This window comes from Artemia franciscana, chromosome 12, assembly GCF_032884065.1.
Source record: "Artemia franciscana chromosome 12, ASM3288406v1, whole genome shotgun sequence".
NCBI classification, from domain to species: Eukaryota; Metazoa; Arthropoda; class Branchiopoda; order Anostraca; family Artemiidae; genus Artemia; species Artemia franciscana.
Genome location: NC_088874.1, coordinates 8,736,325 through 8,749,329, shown reverse-complemented (window position 1 = coordinate 8,749,329; position 13,005 = coordinate 8,736,325). Strand labels below are relative to the sequence as shown.

General features: G+C 36.1%; 1 protein-coding gene across 1 annotated transcript in view; it reads left to right on the top strand.

The window, feature by feature from the left end:
- Positions 1–13,005, top strand: part of LOC136033637 (CD109 antigen-like) — a 205,519-nt gene that overhangs the window by 77,817 nt on the left and 114,697 nt on the right. Inside the window, exon 5 of the mRNA XM_065714447.1 lies at positions 886–1,120. Coding sequence (XP_065570519.1) covers positions 886–1,120 — 235 coding nt within the window. The remainder of the gene's footprint in view (positions 1–885; positions 1,121–13,005) is intronic.

The window sequence follows — 13,005 nt, the reverse complement described above, 5'->3', positions numbered from 1 at the left end:
TAATGGCATCAATAGGGCATGCTCAAGGCATAAAACAGGCCAAGGAAAAGAAGACGGATGCTTCAACTTGTCAAACTTAAAACCCACGTTTGGTAGGTTACTGTATCCCCTTTGTTTAGAGCTTTTTATCTGGGAAAATAAATAAAAAAAGTAAGCAATTAATTAGATGAAGAGAGATAAGGGAAAAGTTGATTAATATCGCACAGATTGATTTGGACAGACCACCAAAAACTCTGCAAATATCTGATATTTGGTTCTATGTCCATAAGATATGGAGATGATATTTGTTTCTAAAATACTATCATAACCTCTAATACAGCCGAAATCCCTTCTTACATCAAGAAAAAAAAAAAAGAAATAGTAGACAAACATTAGAAATTAGATTAAAAACGAAATTGTCATACATAAAACTACCTATAAGTTTATTTTTAGTTTAATTTTAATTTTTTTTGGGGGGGAGTTTGATTTTAGTTCAATTTTCAATTGGTGTGTCTAAAAGAAGTAACTTTTCTAAAATACGATGCTACGTGTATTTTAAATGGTTTACACCCCCCCCCCCATTTTCAATTCAAATTTAAATCATAGTATATGGTTGTTTAATTTCAATGTAAGGCTGACTGATTTAATAATTTTGACTTAATGACTTTTCCATATATTTCTTTATGTTTTGATATAACTCTTATTAATATATCGACGTATATCACATATATTATATATACTAATAATATATGATATGTTGATTAATATTATTATTAATAATATACTAATGCTGAATAACATATACAATTTTTATTTAATATACTAATTAGTAATATGTGTAATAGTATATTAACTTATATGAACATAATATATTTACATAATAATGTTGAGTTATTTCTATTTTAGTCCAATTTTGGATCCGTAAGCCTGGAATACATTTTATCTAATCAGCCTGTATATGGGAAATGGACAATAAGGATTGTAGCCCAGGGACAAGTTGAAGAAACACACTTCTTTGTAGAGGAATATTACCAAACACGGTTTGAAGTCAATGTCACCATGCCCTCTTTTGTTTTTGATACTGAAGATTATATCACAGGATCGGTTATGTCTAATTATACAAGTGGAAGTCCAGTCAAAGGTTTGAAATTTTGCTGATTTCATGGAATTTGTAAGGTTAATTTTCGCGACCTGGCTGGCAAAGCGAGCTTCCCTTTTCATTAATATTTGTGCTCAGCGTAATGCTGACAAACGGATAGATAGATATTTAATGTTGAGAATCCACAAGGGCCATGGCTACAAAATGAAAAAAAAAACTGTACATTTAATATTGTTTCCATTCCCTTTCCCCTTCTTTACCTTTTGTAGTCCTTTGTCTTTTTGCCCTCATTTAATCCTATTACAGAAACGAGCCATTCATTTAGCCACACATTACTTTAAACTAGTTCTTTATTTATCACTTGAAAATAATTCGTTCCTTAAATCCTGTGATTCGCGAGTAATAAGGTGAAGCAGATCCTCTTCAGCTTCTCCAAACAGGACGTGGTCCATCAAGTTCAAGTTCAATGGGGTTTATTATCAAATCAAAAATAAATTACACCTAATAACAATTCTTAGTCCATTCCTGGACGCTGAAATCCTCAATCGCTACCTTTTAAACATAATGCGCAGCGTGGTCCTACCTTACTTACCTACCTTAACCTTACCTCTCATTTTTTCCAACATAACTACCAATTATCCTCCTGCCCTTTGCCCCAGGGGAAACCGCCACACCATCGTATCAAAAAAAACATCGTTTTTATCTATTTATATTGAATACATTATATAATTTTTTACCAATATTTAGCTTATCTTTTCTAATGCTAATAAGTGATTTTTTACTTCTCTTTCACTCGGATTGGAATGTTTTTGCTCTTTTGCTGGCTAGTTCTAGGCTTAGGTTCTCAAAACTTTTTTTTTTTGTAAAAGTTTTGTCCAAAAACCCTTATGATAAACCTTTGTCATAAATTTGTACCAATATTGAGCTTATCTTTTCTAATGCTAATAAATGATTTTTTACTTCTCTTTCACTCGGATTGGAATGTTTTTGCTCTTTTGCTGGCTAGTTCTAGGCTTAGGTTCTCAAAACTTTTCTTTTTTGTAAAAGTTTTGTCCAAAAACCCTTATGACAAAAAGTACCAATGCCCATTATCACAGACGAAAAAAGTAGTAGACCCGTCTGTATAAAAATTTTGGTATGACGACTCGTTAACGCTGAACCGAAAATTAGAATTCACCAGTGATTGGGAAATTTTGAGATAGTTATTTGATTCAGGAAAGTTAGAAATTCTAGTTGCTGTGCCCTTGCGGATGATAAGAACCCCCATAGCCCCTGCGGAAAGGAATGTATGTTATACAACTTGCTCATTGTTCACATATAGCCTATTATTTGCCAATAGGAATAATACGCACTTTTTTTGGAGGGATGTTCAGAAGCAAAAATTTTTACGAAGGAGACTCTGGGGAATTTTACACGGGGGTAGGAAAGGTAATTTCATGGCATTATTTGAAAAGAAAGGTAAGAAATTGAATTAAAAAAAAAAACTTTTTTTCAACTGAAAGTTAGGACAAACATAGAAACCTTAAATGAACCGAATTTTTTCCGCATATCGAGGCTACCCCTTACTCAATCTTCACACTTTGCACTAAATTTTGACTTCTTGTCACAGTTCTTTAAGAAAGACTGCTCTAACACAAGGGACGTTGATTTTGAATGAGAAAGTAAAACAGTTCAAAATAGGGATGATACCTTTTTATTGACAGTGAATAGATATAAAATTATTTAATTGGATATTTCGAACACATATACACTGTATATGTGTTCGAAATATCCAGTTAAATAATTTTATATCTATTCACTGTCAATAAAAAGGTATCATCCCTATTTTGAACTGTTTTACTTTCGTCATGGAAAGGCAGTGTGGTCTTCGAATTTATCTAAGTTTGAATGAGAAGTTTTTTAGGGAACTTTAAGTCTTTAGCGAAAAGAGGGAGAGTTGAGGATGGGGTGGCCCTCTCCTCAAATGCGGAGTAATTTATGTTCGTTTTAAGTTTTAATGTTGTCTTTATTTTCAGTTGATAAGACATTTTTTTTTTATTTAAAATACGGTCAGATATATCTTATGGGAAAATATACCAGTTGATGAATATAATTCGTCAACTTGAATGTAACATATATTAAATGCGAAATGTTTCAAATCATATTTATTATACTGTTGGTCACTCACTAGCCTGTGTGATAGCCTCTCATCTTTTCTGAGGAAATGTGAACAATTAAAGTATATACAAAAAAGGCCTAACACTGTTTAGCCACAATAAAGAGTATTATTTAGCAAGTCGAAAGTACCATTTTACCCTATGACTATTTGAAATCAATATTTCGGCCGGGCACTTTCGCAGGGAATGGAGGAGGCTCCGGACCTGAGTTTTCCGAAACATTGAATTCAAATGTTTTTTTTATTTGATAGTATTCATGTAATAAAAGATAGGGTCTCTGTCACAGGCACAAACTCTAGACTTTCTTATTAAAACCTTATCTCATTTCACACAAAAGTTCATTTGCGACCATTCTAACCATTTACATAAATTAGTAATTTTCTTTTCCATGTTGATTTCAAATGTTATGATACAAGCTGGCTGAAAGTTATCTGTAGCTTTGTTCAAATGGTAAGCAATCCGTTTCAGTTAATTAGATACGGTTTCTGTGCACCTGCCGCCCTCGGAACTCGGCTGACACGCTTGGGTAGCACGAACGCGGCAAGTTGTGTTGTCTACCGGGGAAGGATCGGATTTCCTGATTGGACTCTAGAATTGCGTTATTATTTACTTGGCTTGTGTTAAGCCGGCTGAAACACTGGGTAGAGGGATATGGGTTATTAATTAATAGCTAGTAAAACAGGAATTCCATATATATATATATATATATATATATATATATATATATATATATATATATATATATATATATATATATATATATATATATATATATATATATATATATATATAAAGTTCGGCGACTTTATAATATATAGGATATATAGCCCAAAAATATATATATAACCTAAAATATATAGCCCAAATGATGTCAAGGAGGCACACTCGTGCCTCTATAAAGAGGCGACACACGACAATGTTAAGCGATCTTCGGTTCCAGTGGTCGCAGACGGATGGGGAGGGATGCATTTCGTAGCCCGAGCTCCAACTAAGAAACCTGCAAAATTTCATCCCCCTCCAACTTTTTCTTCATGGGGAAAATCTGGCCGAAAGTTTCGACCTGTCAACCCAAGCCCCCCTTTAACGTTGTCCGATCGGGCTGAAATTCACAAGTTAAGGTCCCCTAGGGCCCAGGAGCTTATCCGCGAAATTTCAGCTTGATCCGATAACTCCTTCCCTGTTTTCCAGAAACCACGCATAGCCACTTAAAATTCATTCACTTTTTTTTTCTAGACGCCTACAGGTCACATCCGACATCGGATCTGGGTGTACGAAGACTCATTCGATGCGGAATTCTCCGAGTAAGTGCCCATGAAAGTTTCGTTGGAAAATCTTAACCCCCCGAAAGTTTCGACCCTCTAATCCCCCCCCCACCCCTTTTAACGTTGTCCGATCGGGCTGAAATTCACAAGTTAAGGTCCCCTACGGCCCAGGAGCTTATCCGCGAAATTTCAGTTGGATCCGATAACTCCTTCCCTGTTTTCCAGAAACCACCCATTAGCTATTTAAATTAACGGATTTCTCTCCATAAGAGCCCATGTTAATTTGAAATTTTTAAAAGCTATTGAGAAGTTATATTTACACACATGTAAGTTATTAGCTCAGTTGGTAGAGCGTGAGACTTTTAATCCTCTGGTCAAGGGTTCAAGTCCCTTACGGGCGATTTTTTTTCACAACATCAAAAAAATTTTGATAACACCTGGACAGCTTATCATTTGAGAGATAACAGAATATTAGCTTCTTATGAGCAAAAGAAACATTTCGGTCATTCTATCTATTTTTTTTCTATTTTATACAATGATTTAAAAGCGGGGGGGGGGGCGGCAGCCACCCAAGTTCCTCTCCTAATTCCTGTACGAGGAGTACAGGAATTATTAAATTACATCCACCATGGATTGTAGAAAAACGTACAGAAATAATATGAAAAAAACTTCGTTTTCTTAAAGAGTTAAAGAGGCTGCGTCCCAAAGTCGAACCTTAAAACGTACAGGAATTAGAAGAGGCAGTTGGGGGGCTGCCGCCCCCCAAACCCCCAGCTTTTAAAGACTCTTTTGTACAGGTTTTTTTTGGGGGGGGACTTCATTGTTACTAATTACTAGTTTCGGCGCAATGGTTCTCCTGTCCTCTTGTGTTTAACATTTTTCGAAGTTATTCCATTATTCATTCATTTCAATTTTTTGTTAATTAAAAGAGGGCCTTTCCGAAGCCAAGAGCTGGGGGTTAGCAAAAAAACAAAAAACCTGTACAAAACAGTCTTTAAAAGCTGGGGGTTTGGGGGGCGGCAGCCCCCCAACTGCCTCTTCTAATTCCTGTACGTTTTAAGGTTCGACTTTGGGACGCAGCCTCTTTAACTCTTTAAGAAAACGAAGTTTTTTTCATATTATTCACAAGTTAAGGTCCCCTACGGCCCAGGAGCTTATCCGCGAAATTTCAGTTGGATCCGATAACTCCTTCCCTGTTTTCCAGAAACCACCCATTAGCTATTTAAATTAACGGATTTCTCTCCATAAGAGCCCATGTTAATTTGAAATTTTTAAAAGCTATTGAGAAGTTATATTTACACACATGCAAGTTATTAGCTCAGTTGGTAGAGCGTGAGACTTTTAATCCTCTGGTCAAGGGTTCAAGTCCCTTACGGGCGATTTTTTTTCACAACATCAAAAAAATTTTGATAACACCTGGACAGCTTATCATTTGAGAGATAACAGAATATTAGCTTCTTATGAGCAAAAGAAACATTTCGGTCATTCTATCTATTTTTTTTCTATTTTATACAATGATTTAAAAGCGGGGGGGGGGGCGGCAGCCACCCAAGTTCCTCTCCTAATTCCTGTACGAGGAGTACAGGAATTATTAAATTACATCCACCATGGATTGTAGAAAAACGTACAGAAATAATATGAAAAAAACTTCGTTTTCTTAAAGAGTTAAAGAGGCTGCGTCCCAAAGTCGAACCTTAAAACGTACAGGAATTAGAAGAGGCAGTTGGGGGGCTGCCGCCCCCCAAACCCCCAGCTTTTAAAGACTCTTTTGTACAGGTTTTTTTTGGGGGGGGGGACTTCATTGTTACTAATTACTAGTTTCGGCGCAATGGTTCTCCTGTCCTCTTGTGTTTAACATTTTTCGAAGTTATTCCATTATTCATTCATTTCAATTTTTTGTTAATTAAAAGAGGGCCTTTCCGAAGCCAAGAGCTGGGGGTTAGCAAAAAAAACAAAAAACCTGTACAAAAGAGTCTTTAAAAGCTGGGGGTTTGGGGGGCGGCAGCCCCCCAACTGCCTCTTCTAATTCCTGTACGTTTTAAGGTTCGACTTTGGGACGCAGCCTCTTTAACTCTTTAAGAAAACGAAGTTTTTTTCATATTATTATTGTATAAACTAAAGGCTATATGAAGGTTATATATGATTAGGATTAACCTAGCTTCCCTTCTTGGGTGTGTTTCTTATTATTAACAAGCACTTCAACTAATCTTCTTAACCTACCAGGATTTTCCCAATATGCCTTAGCCTACTTTACGGAGACGTAATTTTGACTGAATAATTTTTGAAAATAAAACACGATGGTTAATTATCACTTACAAACTTCAGCTTCAACTCTTGTGCTTTGCACGATCAAATATACAATTTTCAAAGAAGAGTTCTGTCCCCAGTAGGCCTAGGCTACTGGGTTAGTAGGCTAAATTAGTCAACTAATTTTTTTAACCTACGTGGATTTTACCAAGGTAACCTAGGCTCTTCTTAATGGAGACTGGATTTTGACTAAATAATTTTTGAAAATAAAAATTTCTGATTAATTAACACTTGGAGAGAATTTTCAGCTTCAACCCTATTACAGTGGCAAAATAGTCTTGTCAAATTTGTAATAGTCTTCGAGTCTTTTTTTACATTTTATTGTAGTTGCCAGGCGATACACTGAAGGTGGCGCTAGTATTTTCTAATTCCTAGCTCCTTTAGCTCCTAGTTAAATCACTGAAAGTCCAAATTGTCATGCAAGTTTCTCCTTCACTTTGGTTCTGACTTCAGTCCGGCCCTTTGTTCTCCCATATAAATGGAATATAAGAGGATTTCTTTTAGATCGGAAAGGATTAAGGAAAATACACTTTTAGATCCCATTTCTCTAGGAATGAGTTCGCCCAACCCTGTGTCCTGGAAGGAGTTCCCCACTTAAGAACTCATTTCTGAACAATGTACCTAAAATATTAAAAATTGTTGTTAGGTGTTGGTTACTGTATTAAAAAAATAGACTGAAAAATAGCTGTTCAAGTTCCCTCCAGCTAGTATTGTTCGCAATTTTCACCTTTCGAAACTCATTAGCAGCTCACCTAAAACCAATTTCCCATCAACAACAAGTGATTAAAGGTCAAAATTCAGAAAATAATTAGAGGGCAAAGACAAATTAGAGAAAAGTCAATATTTAAGGATAGGAAATTAAGCTGACTGCATCTAATTACCGTCTTAAAAATGAGGATATGTATTTTGTGTTTAACTGGTTTTGAGCTTAGTAACCCCTCGCGTTACTCTAAAACCTCCAAAAATGTACTGTTACCCCCGTTTTTCGAAATTTTAGACAGGGATTTCCCGGATCCGTCCGAGGTGACCATCTCCCATTGTAGGTATTGAATTAATAAGCATAATTTTGACCTTAAAAGGGTTATATACCTTGAACAAGGCACGTGGGTGGAAGGTTTGGCTTCTGTCCCCTCTCATAAATATTATTTTTGCGATTTTCTCATAGTACCCTATGTTGTTTTCCTTATATGCTTGTTTTTACTAGTAGAATAACTTTCGACCGAATTCAAATTTGGACCCCCCCCCCTCCTCCCGAGCAATCTCTTGTGTGCCTGCCTGCACTGAACCGCACAAAATATATTATGGTTTCAGTTACGCTTGAGTAATTGACAGCCCTGTGTAGAGCTATAAATCTTTTGCCTTGCCAAGAGAACGGTCACGCAAGTGTAGTGTTATAAGCGATCATGGCAATCATTTGTAAACGAACAAGGTGAAATGGTGGGTTCGTATTTTTCTGCCGTGTGTTTTCTAAAGCTGACTTATTTTTCACATTTAGTGCGAGTGTAAATGTGAACAGGGTTGCCAACTGGACATATTGATGCCAAAAGGACACATTCCCATGCGCGGGACACAATGACATAAAAGGGAAAAACGTGATACGTTATAGAAATTTGGGACATAAAAGGACAAAAAGGGGACACATTTTGTAAATTTATGACATAAAATGGAACATTTTGTGGAACAAACCCTTTTTTTTGTTTTTTGTTTTTTTAGCATCCAGGCTTTGTCCAAGATGTCATAGGTAATTTATTGTCTCCAAAGTAAGGGAATTACATGTTTATAGAGTTTTGCGCTTTCATAATCATTTCGTATGAATGTTTTGTACGTTTTTTTTTCGTTTTTATTATATTTGGTGTTATCTGGCCGCTTTGAAAAAGTTAAAAAGCGTCTTTTGCTCAATAATACAATTGGTATAAATATTGGCACTTGTCTGTTTTCCCAACCACATTTCAGAAGTGAAGTTAGATTAATCATAACGAAATATACCAAAATGATGAAAATATAATACTTTAGTAACAATATTATGGAAATAACAACAGAGAATTATGGAAAGCAGGTTGCCCAGAACGCATTATATGAAATGCCAAACCTAACCAACTCTATAGGCCTGTATTAAATATTAAATTAAAATATACCTATATAGTAGTTTATCTCACTCGTGCTAAGCTAATTATAACCGAATGTAGACAAAGAAACCGGTTTTAATCCGATCAAGAACTTGAGAAACCGGTTTTAATCCGATCAAGAACTTGAGAAACCGGTTTTAATCCGATCAAGAACTTGAATGTGGTCGGGATAATAGACAAGTACGAAATTATTTATCTCCTGTTTTGTCGTTTCAAGATGGGTGCATTTTAACTAAAAATTACACATTTTTGGATGCTTAGGGTATACATTCATGGACCGAAAAGCCGGCAGCCTTGAATGCGAGCCATTCGATTCCAGTATCTTCCTGGAATAATCTAATAATTTTTGCCAAACTGATATGCATGTATTGAAATACCTTTTGGGACCGAACTACCGAAGTTTCAACATGCTAAAAAGAAGACACTTCAAAAAGCGGTCTTTTCAAACTGTTCCTGGTAACGAGCTATTAATAAGTAACGACTCGGCCCTTGAATGCGAGCCATTCGATTCCAGTATCTTCCTGGAATAATCTAAAAATTTTACCAAACTGACATAGACGTATTGAAATACCTTTTGGGACCGAACTACCGAAATTTCAACATGTTAAAAAGAAGACACTTCAAAAAGCGGTCTTTTCAAACTGTTCCTGGTAACGAGCTATGAATAAGTAACGACTCGGCCGAATAGTAACCGAAGCTCTAAAAAGCGCAATTTCGATAACAATAACTGCATCAAAAGAATCGACTTTTTATGTTAATTCCAAGTATATAAAATTCATTAAGTTTAATGCTACCCATCAAAGGCAACGAGCCTGAAAAAATAATCCTGGTTTTCGGAAAAGGGAGAAACACCCCGGAAAAAGTCCAGAAATCGTAATGAAAATCGTACCATCAGATGTAGCGTACCAGAGAACCCTACTGTATAGGTTTCAAGCTCCCATCTGCACTACGTAGGTATTTTCAAAGACCAGGCTGCCTTTCCATGACGTATAAATAACAGTTTATCTGCTGATAAAGGACACTGTATATGTGACAGAAATATCCAGAGACTATTTGTTGTGGTCTAATAAAAGTATTTCAAACATGTCGTGGTAACAAACTGTAGTAAGGAGCGACCCGGTTCAATAGTAAACAAAACTCTAAAAAACGGGATTTTGATACTAATAGCTACATCAAAAGAATCGGATTTTTATGCTGATTTTAAATATATAAGTCTCATCAAATTTAGTCTTACTCATCAAAAGTTACGAGCCTGAAAAAATTTGACTTGTTTTGGAAAATAGGGGGAAACACCCCCTAAAGGTCATACGGCATTTAAAAAAATCACACCATCGCATTCAGCGTATCAGAGAACCCTACTGTAGAAGTTTCAAGTTCTTATCTACAAAAATGTGGAACTTAGTAATTTTTTTTTGCCAGAAGACCGGGTAGAAAGCATGAAATCAGGTGACATAGAATTTGTTTACTCAGGCAGGAAGGATGGGGTACATAGACAGGGAGTAGGGCTCATGATGAATAAGGAAGCTGCTAAGTCTTGTTTAGGCTGGGAAGGTATAAATAATAGAATACTAATTGCTCATTTTATGACTAAAAAGTTTAGGGTATCAGTTATAGTAGTATATGCCCCCATTGAACCAACTGATGGAGATACAAGTGACTCAGACGAATTTTACTTACAGTTACAGGAGCAAATAGACAGAGTACCAGGTAGAAATATGGTGTTTTTGCTAGGAGATTTTAATGCCCAGGTTGGTAGAAATAGGGATAGATGGTATCCTAGCCTAGGTAAATTTGGTGTAGGAAAAGAAAACAGTAATGGCTATAGGCTTTTGCAATTTTGTAGGTATAACAACCTAGTCATAACCAATACGGTGTTTGGTCACAAAATGGCCCATAAGTTGACATGGTGTTCACGTATGGTGTTGTAAACAGAAGACTAGCAGGATCAATACAAGATACTAGGGTGTATAGGAGTGCCTTTATTGATGTTAAAAGTAAAGATCACCATCTAGTAGTGTCTAAGGTTAATTTAAGGCTGAAATTTCGGAAGGGTAACTCCCTCCCGGAAAGTTATGATGTTGGTAGACTTCAGAATGAAAATTTGAGAAAAAAATTCCAGGAACAGTTGAGTATTAAAGTTGAGGGTTTAAAATTTGACAATATGAAAGATGGATGGAATAATTTCTGAAAAACAATTTGTGAAGTTGCTGATGGTGTCCTAGGGAAGAGTGCTAAGACTGCAACTAGAAATATTAGTGAAAAAGCTTTAGGTTTAATAGAGAGTAGAAGGGGTTTGTATAAGAATTATCCGAGTGATAGGTCGTATGAAAACAAAAGGAATGTAAAGAAAGTGGAGAAAGCATTAAAATATGAGCTAAGGAGATGTGAATTGGAGGCGATGGATAAAATTGCTGAGGGTCTGGAAGATGCGGCTAGGCGGCATAATAATAAAATATTATACTGGCATGTTAATAAATTGAAAGGGAGTAGCCAATTCGGACTTGTCCCAGTTAAAGATAGAAATGGGGCCACAATTAGTGATAAGGAAAAAGTTAAAGAAAGATGGGTGGAACATTTTGAGAATGTGCTAAACCGAGATACAGTTGCAGGAAAAAATATAGATGAAAATGAAAAAGTTTGTGATACCTTGGATGTGAAGGAAGATTTGTTTAGTGAGGAAGAATTAGCGACAATACTAAAAGGACTAAAAAATAACAAGGCCCCAAGTGCTGATAGTATGATTAATGAGTTTCTTAAATATGGTGGCTCTGAGGTTAGGAATAAGCTACTGAAGATTATGAACATGATTTTTGAAAAAGGGGAAGCACCCAATGATTTTAGGAAAACCTTAATTAAACCACTGTATAAGAAAGGTGACAAGAGTTAATTATCGAGGCATTAGTCTGGTCTCTGTAGGTAGCAAATTACTGAGTAATATGATACTTTTTAGACTGAGACATGCTGTAGACAAAGTTTTAAGGGAAGAACAATGTGGTTTTAGAAAAGGTAGAGGATGTGTCGACCATGTTTTCACTCTTAGGTTAATAATTGAGCAAGCTTTCAATTCTGTTGATAGAAGAGCGTTAACAAAGGTCTTATCGTTATATGGTATACCAGAAAAATACATTAAAGTGATTTGCGCTATGTACGAGAATAATACTGCTGCGGTTAAAGTAGGAAATGAGGTTAGCAACTGGTTTTGTATTAAATCAGGAGTTAAGCAGGGTTGTGTTCTATCCCCCTTTATATGGATCATTTTGATGGACTTCGTCTTAAGGAGCACAGGAAAGGCTATTGGAGACCATGGAATCAAATGGGGAGGAAGAACGCTCCTGGACTTAGATTATGCTGATGATTTAAGCATATTAGATGAAAGTGTGAGCAAAATGAATGAATTTTTAGAGGTTTTACGAGTTCAGGGTGCTAAAATAGGCTTGAAAATTAATGTTAAGAAGACTAAGTCACTAAGGCTAGGAATAAGTGAAGATGAACAGGTGACATTAGGTAACGAAAAGATTGATCAGGTTGGGAGCTTCAGTTACCTTGGTAGTATTATTAGTAAAGATGGTAGGAGCAGTGAAGATGTTAAAAGTAGAATAGCTAAAGCTGAGGGTGTTTTTTCACAGTTAAAAAAAGTTTGGAAGAATAGAAAGATAAGTCTACAAACCAAGATTAGAATATTGGAAGCTACAGTGATGACAGTGGTCAAATATGGCTCTGAAGCATGGGCACTCCGAAAAGCAGATGAAAATTTACTAGATATTTTCCAGAGAAATTGCCTACGGATTGTTCTGGGTACCCGGCTGACTGACCGTATTTCAAACAGTAGGTTGTACGAAAAGTATGGTTCAATTCCGCTTTCTGGGGCTATAATGAAAGAAAGGTTGAGGTAGCTAGGCCACGTTCTACGGATGAAGGATGACAGATTACCGAAGATTGTCCTTTTTGGCCAACCGTCTGGGGCTACACGGAAAGCAGGTCGTCCTTGTCTGGGTTGGGAGGATGTCATAAATAAAGATTTAAAGGAAATGGGAACTTTCTGGGAGGGTGTAAAGAGGGAGGCTTTAAATAGATTA